The 23844-nt window shown below is 41.3% G+C and overlaps 1 protein-coding gene across 2 annotated transcripts; it reads right to left on the bottom strand.

Annotated features, from left to right (window-relative positions):
• Positions 1 to 207: 207 nt before the first annotated feature.
• CLDN19 (claudin 19) lies at positions 208 to 17301 on the bottom strand. 2 transcript variants are annotated; one of them, XM_075189882.1, is made up of 5 exons: positions 16771 to 17301; positions 8072 to 8236; positions 7574 to 7658; positions 5024 to 5227; positions 208 to 1596 (listed from the first exon to the last, which is right to left on the bottom strand). In XM_075189882.1, exons 1-4 carry the CDS (start codon positions 16991 to 16993, stop codon positions 5068 to 5070), a joined length of 633 nt encoding a protein of 210 aa, XP_075045983.1. In that variant the 5' UTR covers positions 16994 to 17301; the 3' UTR covers positions 208 to 1596; positions 5024 to 5067. The 2 variants fall into 2 exon arrangements, with proteins under 2 accessions (XP_075045983.1, XP_075045982.1); XM_075189881.1 differs by having other exon boundaries at positions 211 to 1596; positions 5078 to 5227; positions 16771 to 17300.
• Between the last annotated feature and the right edge of the window lie 6543 nt (positions 17302 to 23844).

Raw genomic sequence — 23844 nt, 5'->3', positions numbered from 1 at the left:
TCATGTGATGCGGCCGTCTGTGTGCCCCCCGGGCTTTCCTCTCCCAGCCCGCGCCTGAAGACCGGTGACCAGGACTGATGGCATTTACATTCCAGTATCAACAGACCCAGATCTAGTTCCTCTCTGGTTTAATGAATCATGAAGTATCAACAGAAAATTAGACATTTCGAACTAAGACAAATGATTATATTTATTTTTTAGTTGAAAAACAGTTACATACGCAGCCAAATATTTTAAATGCACAAATTCATTCTATATTCAATATGTACAATTTCATATGAAAAATATCTTTGAAGTTAGGCTGTTATTTTATAAGTGACGAAGATACGGAGACTATTCAATCTCCCCTTAACAATAAATGAATGTTAATCGTTCCCGGATTAGTATGTTAAAAAGAGATTACAAGGTTGTATACTGTATAATTGAAATTCCCAGATAATGTTTTGTGTCGTGTAAAGTTTGAGTTAACAAAATTAACAAAAACTTAAAGTGAGATCCACAGGGTTTAACACACCCAGCAACTGGGGATAGTAAAGACAACTGCTTTTATTTCGCGATATAGGCATTGTTGAAACGGGTGTAAATGTATGTAACAAACAGTATAAACTGTGCTGATGTAAAATCGAATGGCAGCCATTGACTCCAATGAAACAGAGTGCCATTCGGGCACATTATCAGGACTGGGGCAAACCCTGGGGTGCAATAGATTGTGACCATCCTCCAATTGAAGCATCGACCTCCAAGCTATTGGCGGACAGGAGGTGTGGGCAGCATGCTCAGCTGCTCAGACTGGGAGTGTGGGCGCCTGGCTAAGACATTATAGCCAAGTGCCACTCTCCCAGAGGCATTTGCTCCGTGTGGTGGCACTGCAGGGGCGTTAGCATGACTGTACGAGTGACATTATGTCACTCATTCAATGTTTTAGTTGCCCGCTAACCATCGCCGCCCTAGGCAACTGCCTAGGTTTGCCTAATGCTAGCGCTGTGAAACACAGTGACAGAATATTTGCCATTATTTGGGGTATCTTTTGAATAAAACACCTCCAAAATGTAATTACTGTTGTTCTATTCGGCCAGAAGGGCACAATTACATGTAAAGTGTTTTTTAAAAAAAATGTTTCAGTTTCAGTTCCTGAAAAGACGCGTATTTCATCTTTGCAAGCACCCCGGACGGACAAGCTAAAATATGTTCCAGATTAGAGCTGTCCACATTGTCAAGGGAAGGGTTACATTAGTTTTCTAGATATATGTCTATGATTTGTAACTCATTAAAAAAAAGAAGATGCCTTTCAACAGAGCTTGTAGATGTTCTTAGGGATGTTGGGGTCCTTGGAGGTCCAGATCTCGCTTGTACAATCACCTGGATGCTGCTGTAGTATGCCTTGTAGGCTAATACAGTACGAGTACACAAGCTCCAACACAGTCATTCTAAAAAAGCAACAGTCTCTTCGAAAATGGAAAATTCATCCCGATCCCGTTTCCATATTCCTCTATCGTTCTCGTTCCAATGTCCAAATTATTTTGCAAACATGGTTTAATTGGTGGGCTCTTAAATTAACTTGTTTCTTCTTTTTTCTTTATAGGTATTTTTGTGGCTCTAGATAAAACAATGAATGAATTACAAAACAAAGTACGTAACGATTATTACAGAAAATATACAAATATAGATTTGATCACTGATCTATACTTTTTATTTTTTATTTCAATGGTTAGTATAATCATATGTGATTTTTATATTTGTGGTAAAACATGAATTGCATAATTTTATTTATGTGTATTGATCTTTTGAGTGCAGTAGCTTGTTTTAGCCTGCATATGTTGGGAATTTGAGACAGTTGACAGGAATGATAATAAGGATATTAAAGTGGAACTAACCCCAAACAATCAGAACATTAATTTAAAGCTCTATGTTTGAAAGATAGGTACATATACTGATTTACACCAATTTTAAAGTCATCACTTTTACTGCCTGGGTACGGCCATAATGAGATAAAAAATCTAACCTTAATATGATTCATAAATTCCTTCCCTTATATCTAAACTAAAATAATGATTTAATAGTGCAAGATACAAGTCAATATTGCAATACATTAAGGAGTATATTTACTAAACGGCGGGTTTGAAAAATTAGAGATGTTGCCTATAGCAACCAATCAGATTCCAGTTATCATTTTGTAGAATGTACTGAATAAATGATAGCTAGGATCTGATTGGTTGCTATAGGCAACATCTCCACTTTTTCAAACCCACATTATGTAATTTCTGAAGAAGACACTCCATTCCGGCTAGACATTACCCGTTGGACTGACACTGGGACTGACCCACAAAAATTGGAACTGTTGGGGAGTATGCTACTCAGGACAACCTGTGTACTGATATGATTAAAACTCAATTAATAAGCAGAATCTTGATTTGAGTTTAGAAGTGCGCTACATCACTTACCCAATTATATGTCGCTAATCACACCCATGTGATGTCATATAGGTAGGAGGAGCCGTGTTCCCCCTGAGTGACATCATACAAGCAGGCGGGTGGGTTACTCCACCGCTTCTGTGAGAAGTGGCCTGGGATATTTGTACCCGAAGACCTGACTGGAGGGTTCATGATTTTTTGTTTCTCATAAAACCAACGCTGTTCTTTGGTGTTTCTTGCAAAGTATATGTTATTCTTAATGGGCAACTTTAAAGTCTGGTGTTAATAAGCCAGGCTTGTGTTCCCACAGAATATTCATCTACAGGCAGACTGTAATGCCCAAGCTATGTCGACAAAAGCCTCTAATACGTGGGGTATAACATTGACTCAAGGGCTGTCATGTAGATTGAATTTTCTCTAAGTGGTTCATTTGCATACTGTCCCTAGGACATACTTGCCAACTCTCCCTGAATGTCAGGGAGACTCCCTGAACTAGGGGTGATCTCCCTCACTCCGTGAAAAGTCTGGCATTCTCCCTGATGCTGAGCCAGTACAAGACTTGGTTGGCTTCGCCATCTGTAGCGTGATGACACAGTTTAGAAATTGGGTCCCATGTCCATGTATTGACGCCTATGGAGGTGGCCATTTTCATGGAGATCAAGATTTAATCAAAGACTGACAGGTAAGACAACATGACTTCAGTAATGGAGACAGAAATGTAAAAGACACTTCAGTCTCTAGAGATTCATTAGCTGCTTTTCGTTAACGCATAGTTGCCTAATCTCCTGGAATGTCTGGAATACTTCAGCATTTCTGGGAGATCTCCCGGGCTCTCAGGAGAGCAGGGCAACCTCCCAGTTCTCGCCCCTGCAGTTTATCAATATTTTAGGTTCATTTGTTAAAATTGAGGCCTGGGGGGGGGGTGGCAGTTTTGCTTCTCGCCCCAGTCGCTAAAATTTTATGTTACGGCTCTGCCACCACGTGTCTTGCCTAGCCTAACCTCTGGAATCTATAGGATTATGGATATTCCAGCACTTGGGCAAGCACGGCTCTCTGATGGCAGAACTCAGGAGAGGTGGAGCTTTCTGTTCTGGTCCAATCAGGCTACAATACAAAACAGACAGCAGCATTTTCTCTAAATAATAGAGAGAGCTACGATATATTCATTTCACCTACGTCTGGTGCGCACACACTAAAGATCTTCCTAACTGTTCTTATTGTTGCAGTAAAAGCTAAGAAGGTTAATATCTGTGAGACCTCAATGTAGGTAAAATATAGATATTTTTAAAATCTGTATATGTGAATACTTTCAAGCGATACAACAGAAATTTTTTTAAAATACAACTGGTCTTTTAAAGACTCCAAGATCAAAATTGGTGGAAAATATTTATTAAAAATAAACAACCTGTTAAAACAATCTTAGTAAAGACAAACCTTTGTTAAATCAATGAATTCACAGACCAATCATGCATGCAGAGGTAAGTAGACATAGTTAATGTGTATGGGTTCTTTACAGATCAATGTTTGGAGAGTAAACTTTACATTGGTTCCAAAATACTCCCTTAAAAGTTAAGCCGTATCTTCTGAATTGCCGTTAATCACAAACTTCACCGAATGGGTTCAGTTCTTTTGTTCGACATGGTGACGAGTGAAGAATACAACTTTCTTTTTAGTAAAATTAATAATGATATAACGTTTTCTAGGCGTTAATGTCTTATGATTCACTCAGAATACACATCCTTTAGGACCAGAAGAAAGGCTTTACAATATACATTTGGACAGACTGGAATTGGTTTTAATGAGGTTTGCCTTTCCCTGGTTAAACAATAGGATAACGGAGAAGAGATTGACCTTTATGGACTTATGTCATTGGCCAGTTTAAATGACTATGTAAAGCTGGGTACACACTACACAGTTTTCATCCAATAATCGGCTAAATCAGCCGACATACGACCGCTCGTTCAAAAGTCGGGTCAGTATGTGCAGTGACACGATGGTCGAAAGTCTGCCCAAATGGAAGATTGTCGCCTCATTTGGTTGGTCGTACCGTTAAATATTTTCATTTCAATCTAGTTTCCGCTGTGTAGTGTATAAACTTCCGACCGATCCACAACAGTGAGTACGAAATTGCAATCATTGCTCACGACAACATGGCTGTAAAAAGTCGGTAAAGGGACGTCCGCTCTTCCCTTTATCGTCCTAAATAAGGCTAGTGTGTATGCAGTCCATGGACCGAGCGATCGTAACATCGATCGCATGTAAAATCGCTCGGCATAAAAAGTTGGTTGAAATTTCTGTAGTGTGTACCCAGCTTTACGTTGCTGTCCTAGAAAACTGAGCACCAGGATTAACAAGTTTGGCGGTATAATTGTTTTTGTTTGAAGGTGAATGCGTTATTATTAATTTGGTGTAATGTACATAGAAGGCAGGAACAAATCAAATGATAACAAATGTTAACTTAATGTTTTTATGCAGTCTCCTTTTTCTATAATGAATATCGGATGCGTTAATATACTTATGCAAAACAAAAACAAACAAAACAAGAAACAGAAAAGACAAAAACAAACAAAGACTAATGTGGCATCATGTTACATGGTTTAGATGGGAAACACCTGGAGTTGTTGGCACTTAGAGTGTTTTGGAATGGTCTAGGGTGTTAGACATACTCTCTTGTTGTTGCCGATGGCTGTGATTGTCTATAGTACTGTTGTCCTCTACTCTCTCCGTTGGGACACGAGCAGCAAAGGAAGGATCCGCCAAGCATGGTGAGACTGGCCGCGGCCCATCCAACGAATAACGCTGAACCAAATTCATACCTAGAACATAAGAAGTGGATTATGACTAGATAGGCAAAACCAGAACCAGTCCGTTTGGGCTTGTTCAGATGATTTTTTTCTTACTTTTAATTGTCAATTGCTTAATGATATAATTTTATGATGATGTTAAATAGATAGTTAAAAGTTATTAAACTAAAATTATTATTTACTGTCCGACAACTTACTGGAATAACTCCTGATACTTGAAATAGGACTGATTAAATCACCTGCTAAAAAATCTTAAATCACACTGTTGATGACATTTGACAACTATGGACTGCAGTGATGGGTTTCCATGGCTACAGAGGTTGCTAACAAGTGTTAGTCCTTAAGATCTGTCAAATGTCAGCGGTAGTGTGTTATTAATTTTTACGTAGGCGATTTCAGGCAGAAGCCCACATTCAAATATCATGATTTAGTCCAGTAAGTTGAAGGAACCTACATAGTAATATTAATTAAGTCACATGGGATGGTATATGTAGACAATGTGTGTTTTTAGAAGAGGTGGAATTTTGGAAGTAGTAATTGACCAGGGGTTCTGGTAATAGTTTGGGATTTGGATGATAGCTGGAAGCATGCTATAGTTTATGCAGAAGAATATGAGAATGGCCGTGGTTTTGAGCACTTTATGAGGAGCTTGCGTATTTTGTAGGCTGGAGGTTAATGGAGAGAGGGCTGGTGAATTTGGGGAAAACAGGAGTATACCATTTTTTGAGGGGCGAACCGTGACTGTGAGTAATGGTTAAGATATGTAAGGTATTGCTGATGGATTGTGTCCAACTTTTTGGTTTAACCCCAAGTTTCCCTTGTTTTTCACAAAAGAACAATAAAACTCCTTATACATTAAACGGACACAGCCCATACTCAGGTTTGTAGAAGGTAGACAATTTAAGCCTTGAATTGCCCTGTTGCTAGCAAATGCCAGTTCCCCCAATAAACAAATGTGGGCGAATTGATATTTACCTAGACATAGGTTTGTTTATAATGAGGGAAAATGAAGCCGCTATCTCAGGCAGCAAAATGTAAGGACTTCATTTAAAAATGCTAAAATGTTTGCTTTAAAAGTCTAAATTCTTGGTTTCTACTTAATATGGATTCAAGTATTAATATATATCTGGCATAGTGTATATTACACTAATATGACTGCTTATGCTAGTTTGTGTAAGGAATGAATTAGAAGCCGTTTTAGCCAAGTTAGCTAGACACACCTCTGTTCCTGTAAATATAATGTGTATATGGTGATCGAGTCATGCACTGACCAGTCGCCATGTGTGCCCCTTCTCCTCAGTTGTGTTTAGGGGTTCCCTGGTCGCTGACAGGTGAAACGCGCATTGTTGGAGGGAAGAGAAGTATGGAGGTTATTTTAAAGACACAGAGGTGCTAACTAGCTAAAACTAAAACCATATGTTTTTTAATGAATTCTAATAAAGATTTCCTGCCTCGGCCTCTCCCTTCATTCTGTCACTGTAGGCGAGGTGCTCATTTCACCTCATGGCAGAAAGGCCCCTGGGGACTAGCAACAGATTACAAAATTGTGCAAATATCAAGTGTTTTTGTGAGTGCAAATAGCCCCTCCGTGAAGCAAGACGGACCCCTTTATCTGACTCTAATTACTCTCTGCAAAACGGAATCGTGTTTTTGCATTGCTACCCAAAATGTGATACACTGGCATAGGCAAACCGAGGGGGGGATGGGGTTACTAGTGCCTGGAAACCCCCTTCCAAGCCTGGGGCACTGTATAATTGAGGTGGCTGGACCCTGCTCCTGCTTCACACTGCTCTGCTTGAAAAGGGAGAGCTGTGTGCATCTAACAGTAGTACACGCAGCATTGTCCATGTATATTATGGGGATAGGAAGAGTTGGAGAGCAGCCAAGCACTGTCTAAAATTATAGCCACGCCCCCATGAATGTTGGTCACACCCACTGGCGGCGTGGTGTGGAAACCCCCCCTTTACAAATCCTGCGTTTGTCCCTGCCTGGTGGACCTACTCTGTACTTACTAGGAACACTTACAACGTCTTACTCTGCCAACCAATGCCAATCACTAGCTCAAATCCCTTTGCACTTCATAAATGAGGTCCAATGGGGGCAGCTGTACTGTAATTCACAAGAATACAGCCAATCTATCTACTAGGATCCAATGAAAACAATGAAACCTGAGGCCCAATGTGTGATGTCACTCAGTTCCTAGTGAATTGATCAGCTGAATAGTGGATCAGCCTACAGAATGGCTGTCTCCGCTCCGTGTAATGACAGGTGCACTTTAAGGAAAAAAACACCCCCTAAAAAATAGCAAGAAGAAATATTTGAGGACAGTATAACCTTGAAAAATTCACATTTACTTACCGAGCGTTAACTGGTGTACTTGGGTTAAAAAACTCGTGAGTGACTTGAGTGGCGTACCACGAAACAGCTATTAACGTTAACAGACCTGGAGAGACAGAGGTAAAAGAAATCAGCTGTATGTCAGATATGACGCCATATCATCCAAAAACATAGGATTCATACATAAATCACACCAAGTTCACTTTCAAGTGAAGATATCGGCATTTACGGCCTATAATGAATCAGGTCCACAGTGCAGAACGTTCTTCCACGGAATGCTGGAGCAACATCAGAATCGAAGATTGTATCACTGGAACTTCACGTCTCAACTGTCTGTTCCACCCACAATATTTGATTCATGCTAAATCCGAGACAACTAGTTTGCTTAAATATGAATTTTATACATGAATAGGAATGATCTCTTAGTATTAATATCATCAAAAAACATTATTTATATTTAAATTTTGCCATTAGTCTTAATAATTTGCTGTATAATTTTATAAATGCCACGTTTGTTACCTGCAAGCAGAAATAGGACACCACCGGAGATAGCGATTCTGCCTTTTATGATGGGGTTGTTGTCACCAACTTTTGTACATTTCATTCCAACAACACTGATAATTATACCCATGAATCCCAGCAGCATTGCGACAACCATGAGGGCCCGCGTTGTCTGGATGTGAACTGCAAAAAAAAATAATGCAAAGTATTACGGCAATTCATAAACCAGTTGCCTGTACAGCACTGTGTATATAATCAGCGCTATATAAGTAAACATTAACAACAATAATAACAATAATAATAAATACCAATAAAGTTATCTATTTTTATACACACATGTACGTAAAGTGTGTTTTCAAAACACCTGATAAATAATAATTGCAAAAATTAAAAAGGTATAATAAATAGACAAAGCAAAATCCTGACAATAAAAATAATAAAAAAATTCTGTCTTCTTTGGGCCTATTTTTAAGATGTGTTTGATGTTGTCAGAGTGTCCTCTTTGTTATCAATTCCCAGCTCATCTGTGTATCCTAAGTTTGAAATGGATGTCGTTAGAGCAACGTAATCAAATAATTTGAGCATGCACAGCGGCACAGATTATTAAAGGATATCAGTGTGACGATCTTGTGGGAGGGCAGTGTCCTGTCCCCTCGTGGGAAATGTCAGCAGGGCTGCATGTGATAGGGGCACCATCATACTAGGCACCGTCGCTCCGTGGGGGTGGGGCCAAAATGAGGTGATTTGCAGCATATTACGTCCCCTGAGGTCCCCTAGGAAGTAGGGTGGGATCCGGGACAAAGGCTTCCTCTCCTTGGGTCCCAGGAGAACTACCCACAATTCGACATTCCGTGACAGTTGACAAGTATGTGTCGTGTCATGATGCGAGTAGAGGAATGAGGGGAAGCGGGAAGCAACAGATGGATAATCTGATAGTGAATTTGAATTTGTGAATTGTTAATTGGCTGTTGACGAGAATGGGTGTGAGTGTTTCTGTGGTAGAACATTTAGATTCTAAAATTCAATTGGGCAGGGACTGATGTGGATGTTTACATATAGGGCATACCTGCCAACATTTAAAATGTCCCCTCCAAGAGATCTCGAAGGGGAGGTCAGGTGGAAAATACTGAGGGGGTGTGGTGTGGTGATGCAAATGCTGCATCCCACAATGGGGGGTGGAGCTATGATGACACGAATCATATCATCGTGCCCTGCCTCTGCCCCTTCAATAGTAAAGTGGGAGGGATGATTCAGGAGTCTCCTGAATATTCCGGGAGAGTTGATAAAAAGCCTCATTTAGCTTTGCAGTTAGAGAGGCTTAATTATTAAATGTGTATGCTATTGATTTAACGTCGGGGGGGGGAGGTGCTACCTTTATGATAAAAGCCTGTCTTGGTACACACGTACAAAGACTTTTCTTTTTAAAATAATGACACATGGACAGAACAAAATATGAAATCTATTTGTATAGATAATTTGACATGGGGTCAGTGCTCTTTAATCCTACTCCCCATGCGATTAATAGAATGGGAGTCACATGCAGAATTAATGACCATATGTGAAAAGTGAAAATGAACACAGTACCAGCAGCATCCAGTTCCTATTGTCGGTGTTAATAGAAAACGCATGTTACACTGAGCCACTAATTACACAACCAATACAGTTGCTTGCTGGGGTACTCATTATATAATCGGCACAGTGGTTTGCTGGGGTACTCACTAATTATTATTATTTATAAAGCATCATATTATGCATTGTTTTGTTATATGGGCCCAATTTAGAGCTAGGAACAAGGCAAAAAAAGGAGCACATTTGCTTATGCACAAACCATGCTGCGATGCAAGGGGCATTTATTTTATTTTTTTTTGCATGCAGGGAACACACTGGCGGCTTTTATCATGCAGCACACAAATACACTAAGGGGGATTCAATTTGGCCACGCTCAACGCCAGCATGAAAGATTACCGTATTAAAGGTAATAGTGAGCAGACCGTGTTATTTTCGTCGGTAACGCGGCCAGCGCACTATTTATCTGTCAGAGGGGGTGCTATCAAATAATTCAGTCCGCTGCAGCATCCCCCAAAACTCTTCCATCCCCATCACCAAGTATACTACACTCCTACTTAGGCTCATGCCCCCAATTCTTTTACTACCTGTAAACCCAACGTGTGGCCAGCTGGCATCTAGCATACTGGTATCCAGTTGTGTAGATGTTTCCTTAAAAGACATAGAAGTAAATTTATCAAGCTGTGGGTTTGAAAAGTGGAGATGTTGCCTATAGCAACTAATCAGATTCTAGCTGTCATTTTGTAGAATGTACTAAATGAATGATAACTAGAATCTGATTGGTTGCTATAGGCAACATCTCCAATTTTCAAATCTATGCTTTTTCAAACCCGCAGCTTGATAAATTTACCTCAGAAATTTGTCCCCACAACCAAACTCGCCGCGTGTAGTCTCAACTACACTTTAGTAGATATTATTCACCAGTTTAAATCAGTTTCTAGAAATCAATAAAAAAAATAATGTAAAAATGTAACTGGGCACCACGTTCGAGTCGTGAGGCTTGTACCCCCTAAAGCCAGCACCCAGCAACACCCCTGCTGCTACCAAAACAGTAATAAGTAATGGCAAGTTCAATGAGTAATAACGTATATATCACATGTTGCAGCGATCACCATGGGTCTTTGAATTCTAAGCGATATCACCACTGGAGAAAATATTCTAGGAATTTGCAAATTTTTACAGGAGATCATTAAATTGTGGTTAATTACAAGGAATTTATCAACATCACAGCACAGTATTAATGTAGAAAAGTATTTTTTTCATTGCTGCTTTAGGGGGGGGGGGGGGGGAAGCATTCCACTGCTCTACATGTGAAATAATCTCTTTGTTGTTCTAATTCCTGCTTTTGAGCGCTGCTTGAACTTTATTACGGGAATTTTAACAGAAGGCCAATACAAATCTGAACTAATTGGTTAATGTAATATTGAGGGGGGGGAACACAGGAGCAGAGGGTATAGGTTGATGTGAAGAGGACTTTGAGATTTGGGAATGTAACTTTAATGTTATGAAAAATTATTGCATTTTCTTCCTATAACAGTTGTATGCTGGTCATTGGATCTGTCTAAAGAAATAAATTTAAGAAAAACATAGTCAATAAATAATAATTTTAAATGATATGCAAAATTAATTATAATTTAGCTTTGCAATCCAACTTAAAATTACAGTTATAATTAGGGGACATGAAATAGTGTGTATTACCACTGAAGGGATGTGGCCAGCCACCAGATAAGGTGTGGCCAGCCAGCAGATAAGGTGTGGCTAGCCACCAAAGAGGCATAGCCAGCCACTAGAGGGAGCATAATTTAGGCAAAGGGCAAGCGATGGGCATCCTAATATACTTCAAGTTCTCATGTGCCCTCCAACCTCCAAAACAGCTGCACATTACCCTTAATTTCAAGATTAAAAAAAACCCAGCCCCAAACCAACATTGGCACCCCCACACCATCTATCACTCATCCATGCACCTCACGCTCCAAAAGTCCACCATACGCCTGCCTCTTGCTCCAAAATAGCCCCACATGCCTTGAGACCCACACTTGCCACAAAATGCCCCACATACCATCTGAAACTCCCCCAAATACCACTCAGACATTTCCCACATGCCACTAAGCCTTCCCCACATGCCCATCATGCCACTCAGACCTCTCCACATGCCCCTCACATGTCACTGAGATCTCTCCATGTGCCTCTCATATGCCACTCAGACCTACCTTCATGCCCCTCAGATTTCTCTACATGCGACTGAGACCTCCCCATTTGCCTCTCACATGCCCCTCAGACAAACATGCCACTCACACTTACCCCCACATGCCATTCACATCTACCCTCACATGTCACACACACCTCTCCACATGTCTAAAAACACGTACCTGTGTGGTTGGACACACAGAGGAAGGAGGGTGAGCATGTGGAGCAGAATGCACTACACTCTGTCCTCCTCTGATTGGTTGTGCTGCCTGACCACCCTGCTGTGTGCAGAGGAGGTCACATGACGGACAATTCAGCTATTCTCAGTCTGTATTATTCTATATTTTATAACAGTGTTTTTCAAACTCAGTCCTCAGGACCCCTAACAGTGCAGGTTGTCCAGGTGACAATGGAAATAATTATACCACCTGTGGATCTGTTACAATGTGTCAGTCAGTAATGAATACACCTGTGCTCCAGCAGGGAGATATGGGAAACCTGCACTGTTAGGGGTACTTGAGTACTGGGTTTGGGAAACACTGCTTTATAACAAAGCATAGAATAAGTCAGAGCTGGGGGTGCAGGCAGTGTGGCCCAAAATAGACTTCCCTGGCTGCACTTGACAACTAAAATCTCTCCACATATATCAACATTGAAGAGAAGAAGCATCTCAGTGCAAGAGTAAAGGTAATAAAGAATAGTCAAGTTCTGTAGTTGAAATCCATTGCTTTGCTGAATTATGTTTAATTGCACATAGTAAATAAAAAATGCTTGTTTTATTTTCCTCAATAGTACAGGAAAAACCCCCAGAAGTTAAAGTGTACACAATGAAGGTGGGTTCATGAGAACGCAGTCTGTCAATTCCCTGGAAGCTAATAAGGTCTCATGTCCTTTGGATTTCACTAGTTCATAGTAAACTGGTAGGCAGCATTCAACAGTATTGGTACAGCCCACAAAATGACTGACTATTTTGTGCAAGAAAGAGACAGATACACCATACCCATATTTGCCAAATCTCCCCGAATGTCCGGGAGACTCCTGAAATCCGGGTCGGTCTCCCGGACTCCCGGGACTGTAGACAAGTCTCCCGCATCCCGCAATTCCTTGGTCAAAATAACGCGATTTGCGGTGAATTGTGTAATTTTGGCCCCGCCCCCGCAACAAAACGACATTTCCGTTGCGGGGGCGGGGCCAAAATTACGCAAATGACCCCACCCCTCCCCCTCCCGCCCTCCAGTACGCCCCTCTCCCAGACTACACTGCCTGAAAGTAGGGAAGTATGACCCTACCACAACTTTGAAGCTCCATAAATATGGACAGGGGCGTGGTCTTGGTACAAACTGGGCGTGGCCAGCACTTTTGACATTATAGGTTGCCCCTTTCCTCCCGCCCCACCAAACACCCCTTCATTGCCATGAACTTTTTTTTAGTTTTCTAGAATTCTTTTAATAAATCATTTAAAACAATTCATTCTACACAAATAACCTTATTACCATAAGTGGGCGTGGCTATGTTGCTTGCCCTGCAGGTGCAGATTGATTTATCACGAAACAGATATTTTCATTTAGAGTCACCTATATCTTCCAGTCATAACCTGACCATCCCCATGTTTTATAAGTTTTGAAAGCATTTTTTTTCAGTAAAATTCAGATTTTCTGTGCTTTCTGATTGTCACTGATCTGCACTAACTGATATTGAAAAAGGGCAGAAATGAACATTTAAAATGTAAAAGTTTGTTTGCTCACTAGTGTGGTGTGTAAAAGTGTAATGCCAGTATTTCATTGCTGGCTTTAAATGACATATAATACTTCTATTATTTGCAACTAAAATGTTAGTACCGCTATCATACCTTGTTGTATCAAGTATGAGCCCTGTATAAACAAGATGTGAGGAGTACAGATGATCTAACATAAACATTCCATAGCCATGTATTAATTAAGTCTTTGCAATGCGGACTAGGAACAAAGGCTCACACTTGTGCTTGACGGTTGCTTCCTATTTGTCTATTTAAGGGAAACTCAAGGAGTGACTTTTTACCCTGGGTTTTTGTGCCTCCAAGTAGTAGAAATTTGGGGTTCTCACACTTATGATCCCCTTATTGTGGGAAGTCCTGTGACAAGGGGCATCACCATAGCCCCGCCCCCACTACAAAATGCCTAAATTCACGGCATTGCATAGCGGGGGGAGGGCTTATGACGCGTTTGAGACCCGCCCCCTCCATTCAATGTAGTGAATTTCAGCGAATGCGGGAACTTTGCCTACTCTTCTGGGAGTCCGTGAGCAGACATAACAGTCTAAAGAAGTTTGAATATAATCAGCTCTGAAGTTGATAGGAAGGACAAGGAGTTAGTTTGGAGAGGGACTTCAAGGTTAGAGAGTATGTCATGCTTAAAGAGCCCCTTTCATTTTAACTATCCTTATGTGCTGGTCACTATGGGTTCTCTGTATGGATGTAACTATAGCCTTATACTTTGGAGCCCACCTAATAAAGAACCTGCGATACAGGGGAGAACCTTCTCAATCTAGCTGCAGTGATATCTGCAGACAATAGGTAATATATTTATATCATTCAGGGAAAAACCTGAACCCAGGATCTCTCTTTTTAGAAATATGGGCAATTACCTTAATGTAAATGTATAAATTATTGGTATTTATCTTGTTGGTAAAACTAGTTATGCTTATGAATTACAATATGTGTCTTGTAAAGTGCACACAACTCATATATAAAGGTTTATGCTTTTGTATAAGGGATGGGGAGGTGCCACTTTGGTTGCCTCAGGCAGCATAATAAAAGTACAGATGGTGAACAGAACATAAATGATGTATCCAGTGGTGGAAGTGGTTGGTATACGGTGATATGCCATACCAGCGCTTCTCCTACTGCCTTCATTGTAAAACTATCAAATTACATTCAATTACATTTACCATACCGCTACTTCTAAATGTCCACTTCAACTACTGAATGTATCAATGATAATAACATGTAAAATAAGAAGGTGTTTTACTACCCAAGGCCAAACTCCACTCGTTCTCCATGTAATATTATCAGGCGCACAGAATTTTTGTGATCAACACAAGACCTGTACCCAACCTCCTTGCATCCAAGGCAACTACTTCCCTTGCCTACCCTTTGTCCTACTGGGAGATCATGGAAAGTACCGAGTTTGTGTGTTGAGTGATGGGCATGAGCCCTAACCCTCTGTTGGAGCTGAATTGCATTCAGCTGCCATTGAACTCAGGGCAATACTGGGTACAGCATAGGCAGGAAAAAATACTGCATGTTGTGTCTGCTTCCTGTAAACAGCCCTTGGAATCCTCATTGCGATCAATCATTTCTTCTTAATGGTCAGTTTGATCTGCATTTTTTTCTGTTCAAGCAGAGGGGAAATGCGGGCTGAACTCCTGTTTGCACATACTCTTCATCAACTTCCTCTGTCGCCGAAGTATAGTTCAAGTCCTTAATAAAAAACGGACCTAATCAGGGCAGCCGCAAGCCCCGTGGGCACCCTAGGCATAGCCAACCCCCCTCATGCATTGCACCCCCACCCCTGCTGCTTCTTACCTTGGCAGGTGGGAGGGAGGTGGCTCCTTAGACTGGAAGGATGGTGATTGGCTGTGACATCATAGCAAAGCACCAAACTCTCGTCTTAACAGTGACATAGAGCAGGCCTGTCCAACCTGCGGCCCTCCAGATGTTGTGAAACTACAAGTCCCAGCATGCCCTTCCAGCTATCAACAGGTTGTTTCTTCTCTATTATAACTTTTACATAATCATCAATTAACAAATTATAACAATATAATAACAAGCCAACAAAAATAACAAAAGCAAACAAGTTTAACTATAATTTCTTTCAATATAATCCATATATTTTGGATTTTTTTTTTCATTTCATCAATTATTTTAAAATAACTAGCAAATGAAATAGCAAACGTAAATGTGAACATATGCTACTTGGCAGAAAATAAATCTTCAATGCGTACAGGTTTTCTGTGCTAGTTACTGAGACGCATGCATGAAATTTGATAAAAAACAACCTCTTTGGGGCGTATTCAATTGTTGGCGTTACAGCCAAAATTAATGCGCCCCACGCACTATTACCGTCATTACGGTAATAGTGTGCGTAAATACCGGTATTACGGTACTTTTCTTGCTGGATTTTACCTCACGGCTCAGGGAGCTGCGAGCTGAAGTCCGGCTTGCTATTACCGTAATACCGGTACTAGTTTTTCCGCGCCAGAAACCATGGACAATTGAATATGCCCCTTTAAATGCCTCCTAATCAGCGAACAAACGGTGCTGCGAAAATCCAATCAGAGATAAGAGTTAATGCCGTGTTGGTCATTCCTGCGTTTACACCTGGTCTGCAGAAGGTGCAAATTATATTGCTGAAAACAAGCGTACTTACACTAAAACACAGGATTTCATCAGCCGCCTTTGCTGTACATGGCCTTTGTTAGTTTGCGTCAGATGTGTGCGGATATAAATTCCGTGCAATTGCGTACATATGTCGATATCCGGGCGTGCAAAGCGCAAATTCATGTCAGATACGCCACACAAACTGATATTTACCAGTAAGTCATTATTAATACCATTTTTCTTCGCCAGTTACCACAAATAATTAGGTACAGTAATCTGCCAGATCTAATTTGGCTTTGGGATTAAACTGTACTCAGGCTATGTACATCTCAATGTCGTAAATCTTACACAAACTAATTAGCTTGGAATGTTAAACTCCTCGTTGTCCTTGGCTCTCTCAATGCCTAACACGGTGCATTTCTGTACACGCTTGACGAAATGCACATATTCACCTTTTTAAATACCTAAAACATGGATACATAATGAAACAAAGTTTTTTAAACTAAGGCATTGAAATTACCAGCTCTAGGGAAATATTTAATCCAGTTTGCAACACTATCATAACAGGGTAGGAATTGGGGTAGGAATGTCATCTTTCTTTACGTACCATCCAAGGAGAGCAGAGAGTCGTAGACTTTGCATTGCACTTGTCCAGTGCTTTGGGAAGCACAGGACATCCAAAGGCCTTCATACAGTCCCACTGCTGTGATAATCGCATCTCCGGCATAGGACGACTGCTTCCACTGAGGTAATGCTGTGGTAGAAATGATACCTATCCATCCTCCCAGAGCCAGAAAATAGCCAAGAAGTTGGATTCCTGAATTGGCCATAGTGATTATTTTTTTTTTTTAAATAAAGGTAAAGTTTTTCAAATTAGTCCAACAGTCTCCACTTAATCTGCAGTCTGTGCTTAGGACAGATGTTGGTCAATGCAGTTATCTTTACCAGTGTCGCAATGTCACTTTCCCTGCAGAGTGGGAGAAACCAGAGTGACACAGATCAGTGGCAATTCATGACGGTCTTCTCCCAGGCTGAGATGTGGATGGGACAGTTGGATTCCCAGAACTTCATGTTTACACTTCACTGAGTCTCAGGGACACTCAGGGGACAAAGTGGTAATAAAGGGACAAAAAAAATACACACACTAATGTCTTGATGTGTAAGCAGCTTGCAGAATGTAAGGGGGCCGAGCCTTGGATTAATGGAATTCATAGTAACACCCACAGAGGAAAAGGCAGAAAATTTAGAATTAACACATTGTAAACTGGAGAGAGCTGGACTGTACTCCCATTATAATATATATACAGTGTATATATACATATAATTATTATTTAAATTTATCTGCACAGTGCCAGCAAATTCCTAGCGCTTTACAGCTGATATATATATATATATATATATATATATATATATATATATATATATATATAAAAATAATCATCAGCTATTTATATAGCGCCACTAATTCCGCAGCGCTGTGCAGAGAAATCATTCACATCAGTCCCTGCCCCATTGGAGCTTACAGTCTAAATCCCCTAACATACACACACAGACTGAGAGAGACTAAGGTCAATTTAATAGCAGCCAATTAACTTACTAGTATGTTTATGGAGTGTGGGAGGAACCAGAGCACCCGGAGTAAACCCACGCAAACACAGGGAGAACATACAAACTCCACACAGATAAGGCCATGGTCAGGAATTGGGCTCATGACCCCAGTGCTGTGAGGCAGAAGTACATATATATATCATACATGCCAACTTTCAAAACTTCTGCCCCTGGAGATCCCAGGGGAGAAGTCATATGACAGGGGGATAAGAGGGGGGGGGGGGGTGGTCGCATCACCAATAGCCCAGCCCCCACCATAAAATGGCGAAATTCACGCCATTGAATAGTGGGGGTGGGGCTTAATGGAGCAATTATCGCCAATATCCACTAGGATTTAAATTTGCAACCAGGGGCATTTAAACACCGATTTCTGGCATTGATACTTTGATAGATGGGGCTAAACAGGACATTTCCAGCACTGTTGTTTAATGAGAATATAGGATTATTTAAACTGATGTCTTAAAGTGACCATTCAGCTTGTCTCGACTCTGGCATTGGGCAGGGTCTAGTAAGTGAGTGTGCTTTCCACTAGGCCATTGCTATGCAATCATTATGACCTCTGAGTATTTATTGCCAGCAGAGAGAGGCTTTGTCTTCCCTCTCCAGTTCAGTGGGTTAATGAACACGTGTGTGGGACCAAACTCAATCACGTCACAGTTGGACAACAAAGCCACTCATTGAAAATGATTTATTAAACAGTGTGTGCATTTGCAAAATGAAATCACAACACAAGAATCGCACGGCTGTATTGTGCAGAGACAAAGTATGGATGCTCAGGAGACATAATGTATGTGCCATTGTTTAATTCAGAAAGAAGGAGCAGAAATTTAGTCACATAAAAAATATATATTTTGTCTGTGCATTTCGGATGTCTCTGTAGAGCCAGGTGCCTGTATAACTCCCACACCAAGATTTACTATGCACTTAATGTACTGCCTCTCTTTTCATATAGGTAGTTTATGTTTTGCAGGGCCCTATTGTTAACTAGTCACAACTTCCAATGCTTTATGTTCTAGAATCCTGATGCAAACTGCTGCATATAAGTGTCCTAAGAAAGATAACTCTACCTCAGCTGCAGAATGAATCAAGGCTCCAAGGAGTATATTATTTACTAAACGGCGGGATTGAAAGAGTGGAGATGTTGCCTATAGCAACCAATCAGATTATAGCTGTCATTTATTTAGTGCATTCTACAAAATGACAGCTAGAATCTGATTGGTTGCTATAGGCAACATCTCTTACTTTTCAAACCCGCAGTTTACAAACTATACCCACAAGACTTCTATATGGACAGACAGCCCTTCTCGATATACCTGGAACAGAGAGTCCATTTTCCCTTCTTGCATTTCTCGCGCTGATTCACTTTGTAAACTTACATACGGTGGTCCCCACATGTCTGTTGCAATCTTGATATTCTCGTCTCACTCCTTATTGGTACCGTATTGTCAATGGGCTATACTGCGCATGCAAGAGAACGCCCGCTTCGGCAAGAGTGAGGAGAGGTTTGTCAGACCACAGCCATCATCAAGGGACTCTCCTCACTCCTGCCATGGCAACATTTTTTATACAGGCAGTGGGCCTGATTCATCAAGGAACGTAAATGCCGATTTTGTACATATATTCTGTAAATCGACGCTTGGCCAGAACCTGACCACACGCAACTAACCGCAGCAGCGTTCAATTCATCTTTGTACGCAGAGGACACTTACTACAGCCTAGGAGTTCAGGCAGGGAACAGTAAGGGTGTGCCATACACGAGCACCAGGGGCAAACGCAGGATTTGTAGAGAGGGGTTTCCATGCCACACAGCCAGTGGGCATGGTCAGCATGCTTCGGGGCGTAGCTATAATTTTAGACAGTGCTTGACTGCTCTCCAACTCTTCCTATCCGTATAATATACATGGGCAATGCTGCGTGCACTACTGTTAGGGGCACGCAGCTCTCCCTTTTCGAGCAGAGCCGTGTGAAGCGGGACATACCTCCCAACTGTCCCTACAGTCAGGACAAAGTCCCGGTTGAGTGTGTCAGAACAGTTGACAGACTGTCCTGCTCTCTCCTACCTGTTCTTGCTGCTCTTAATACTTGTTGGGAGAGACGGCTGTGAACAGAGCAGACAGAAATGATTTGCACATAATCTGCAAAGTGGCTGGTCCTGGGGCAGGGTCCAGCCACCTCAAGCATACTGTACCCCAGGCTGGGAGGGGTGTTTCCAGTTTATATTACGTGAACAAATCACGATGACAGTTGCAGTGTTCCAGGGTGTACTTACACAATACTGCATGAGATGTGCTTAGATGTACCTACCTAGCGGCAGGATGACCCCAGAAATTACTTTTAAGCTATGGTACCAATGCATGTAGCCACAACCATACTTGCCAACTCTCCCTGAATGTCAGGGAGATCCCCTGAAATAGGAGTGATCTCCTTCACTCCCTGAAGAGTCTGGCATTCTCCCTGATGCTGAGCCAGTACAAGACGTGGTTGGCTTCGCCATCTGTGGCATGATGACACAGTTCAGAAATTGTGTCCTATGTCCATGTGTTGGTGCCTATGGAGATGGACATTTTCATGGAGACCAAGATTTAATCAAAGACTGACAGGGAAGACAACATGACTTCAGTAATGGAGACAGAAATGTAAAAGACACTTCAGTCTCTAGAGATTCATTAGCTTCTTTTTTTTAACGCATAGTTGTCTACTCTCCCAGAACATCCGGGAGACTCCTGCGTTTCTGGGAGACCTTCCATGCCCCGGGGAGAGCAGGGCAACCTCCCGGTCCCCGCCACTACAATAGATAAGAGGCAGGGGCGGGGCTTAATGATGCCAATATTGTGTCATCTTAGCTCCCTGCTGTAATTGGCCAAAATTGTGACAACTGTTTAGGGGGTGGGGCCAAAATGATGCGATTCGTCAAGCCCCACCCCTGCGCTCCCACCTCCCCCAGGATCTCCCTGAAGCTAATGAGAAAAGGTTGGCAAGTATGGTCACAACCTGATCTCTAATTTCTTTATTTGTAAAAAAAAACTAGTGAATAAATACAGTATTTGTGTATCTGTTATTCACTGCTCTTTCTTATAAACGAAATTGCTTTATACGGTGCACTGATCCTCTATTAAATATGTTGGACCTTGTGATGTGTTTTTTTTAAGTGAACACAGTTCTTGTAATCCCCCAACCCAGTAGGATTAATATCCCCATGGGGTATCCCAGCCTGTCTACACCTTCAACCTTTCATATGGAACCAGCAGGATCCAACCACTTTGTGCTCCACTGGTGGATATGACGCATTCACATTCCATTCTGTAGTGTAAGACAAGACCAGTGAAGCAAGAACTCAAGTGACCATAATTACTTGGGGAACAAATGGCTCAACAGTTTAAATTCTATATATGTTGTAGGAGTTGGACTTCAGGTCAACAGACGACCGTCAGATGTTCCACAAGATTGTAGGTGTAGACATCAGCAGTTTTATGTGTAATGTTCATTGTTCTATCCGAGTGATAAAATGACTCACACACATTAAAAGCACATCAGGAATCCCAGTGCTGAAAAACACCCATCCAGTTAGGTATTAACAGGGCCTGGAGCAATTTAACTCAAGCTTCCACGGCCGCCTGTGACAAAGCAAATTTGGAATGGTCAATGAGTTTGCAACATAAATTTACAGGAAGCACAGAGGTGTTGCAAATGTGCTCGTTACCAGCGAGACTAGGTGAAATGAATAGTTTTAGAGGAGAACTCGTGCCTGACTAAAACTCCCCACAACTAAGTAATGGGCTGAATTTATTGGCATTATGCACTCTAATTAAGCTTCATTGCATTAAAGGACCAGTAAATAAAAAATATTAAAACACTATGGGGGGGGGGGAATTCAATTGCTGGTGATGTGGTGCGCGAATATCGCACCGCGCATATTGCTGGCAATTATGGTAGAAATCTCTGCTCATTTTTCGAGAGGAAAAATTAGCAGAGATTTCTAGGAAATTTCCCCTATGCCTCAAACGAATAAATTATCCCTGTCCCATTCACCATAGCGCAAGGCATCCTCAGCCTTACTGGGGTAACACAGATAACCTTTATTACAAGATTAGCGGGTCTTTTTATTAATAAACAGTGATATTTGTGTTTTTTTACTGTCTCGGAATGTCCGGGAGACTCCTGAATTTCTGGGATTCCCAGGAGAGCAGGGCAACCTCCCGCTTCCTGCCCTCTTAGTTGGTGAAGTGGGTGGGGGCGGGGCTAATTGTGTCTTCCTGAACCCGCCCCATGCTGTAATATGATGAAATTGGTATGGTGTAGCAGAGGGCCGGGGCCTTAAGCTGCGATTAGCGTGGGCACGACCCCGAGGACTCAGCATGATGATCTCTCCTCCTAGACCGGAGCTCTCCAAAGTAGGCAAGTATGGCTTATCATCTCCTATCGGGATTATTTATCAATAAAACCTCCCTGAGATACTGTCTGGCAGTGGTAAGAGTTACCTTAGGCTGCGTACACACTACAGTGCTCTCAGACGATTATCGCACAGTATAAATGACCATTCGGCCCGATATCACTCCAACGACTAATGATTATCGCTCCAAAGAGCAGCATATAGTTTGATAATTATCCAAGAATCATTATATTCACTTTTGAAACTGAGTGCCAATAATATACATCTAAAGTGCAGCCGGTTCGGTATAATTGCCTGTGAGGTTTTCATCTGCAGCAGCCAAAATAGGAAATCTTTAGTGAATACCAAACATAATTGTATAATAGCTTAAAAGAATTAGCGTCTGTCAATGTCACTTTCAATGTACAGACTGTATTTGTTTAAATGCAAAATGTATTATTATACCTTTGTGTTTCACATGCGGTTTTGATTTTGCCTTTCTAATTACAAATCAAAGGCCGGTGAGTACCCAGACTTTTTGTGTTGCATTCTGGGAGAAATGTATGGTGATAGCAGCACGGTGGCGTAGTAGTTAGCACTTCTGCCTTACAGCACTGGGGTCATGAGTTCAATTCCCGACCATGGCCTTATCTGCGAGCAGTTTGTATGTTCTCCCCGTGTTTGCATGGGTTTCCTCCGGGTGCTTTGGTTTCCTTCCACACTCCAAAAACATACTGATAGGTTAATTGGCTGCTAACAAATTGACCCTAGTCTGACTGTCTGTCCATGTGTGTGTGTGTGTGTGTGTGTGTGTTAGGGAATTTAGACTGTAAGCCCAATGGGGCAGGGACTGATGTGAATGAGTTCTCTGTACAGCGCTGCGGAATTAGTGGCGCTATAAAAATAAATGGTGATGATGATGATAAAAACAGATCAGAATTGGCAAGGAGATTTGGCCAATATGATATGGTACAAATACTAGTTATTATAAAAATGACAAATAGAGCCAACATTATGGTCGGGCAGAAAGGAGGGGATTTTTTTCGTTACATTTAACTTCCAAGTGCTACCTAACCCTGAGCTAATTCCAGCATGAATTCCATATTATTATACCAACAGTTAAATCTGAATGAGATCAAATACAAAAAAAAGTGACGTTTAAATTAATGATGTTTTTTTTTTATATATATATTCCGTATGCTATGAGGTCATGGTTCGTTATTCACTCTGGGCCCCATCCTAACTCTGGCCCTGATTTTAAAAAAAAAGTTAAAGTTCTTTCTCACTATCGGTAAACGGAAATACTAGATACCAGGTTTTTCAATTCACCCGTTCAGTTCTTTCTCTACTTTTTAATTGAAAGAGTGTGAACTCTTCTTTTTCTGTAAAATAAAACATAAGTGCATGACTTGAAAAAGTTGGCGCTGATAGTGCAAACGGTAAAAGCCGCAGGGTTTCCCCGAGAGTGGATCTCTGCCAATGTCTTTGGCAAGTAAAATTATAATGAGGGCGACATGTATTACTCATTCTTCCTTAATAGCACTTTGAAAATAAAATTAATCTTTACCTTAGCGTGACCATCGTAATCTTTCATGCTACATGACCATGTCGGCTAAATCGCCATGGCAACCTGCTTCTCGAGTTCCAGAGAATTCCCAGGAATAATTGGTCTATCACTTAGGACTAACAGGATGACATGCTGAC

Source organism: Mixophyes fleayi, chromosome 11, assembly GCF_038048845.1.
Source record: "Mixophyes fleayi isolate aMixFle1 chromosome 11, aMixFle1.hap1, whole genome shotgun sequence".
Classification (NCBI taxonomy): Eukaryota; Metazoa; Chordata; class Amphibia; order Anura; family Limnodynastidae; genus Mixophyes; species Mixophyes fleayi.
This window is presented reverse-complemented; position numbering and strand designations above follow the sequence as displayed.

Coding starts and splice junctions, on each gene's coding strand:
- CLDN19 (XM_075189881.1), bottom strand. CDS start 16,993: ATGGCCAATTCAGGAATCCAACTTCTTGGCTATTTTCTGGCTCTGGGA. Junction 7,659..8,071: donor TGTCCTATTTCTGCTTGCAG/GTAACAAACGTG, acceptor CTGTCTCTCCAG/GTCTGTTAACGTTAATAGCT. Junction 5,228..7,573: donor AGTACACCAGTTAACGCTCG/GTAAGTAAATGT, acceptor CTTATGTTCTAG/GTATGAATTTGGTTCAGCGT.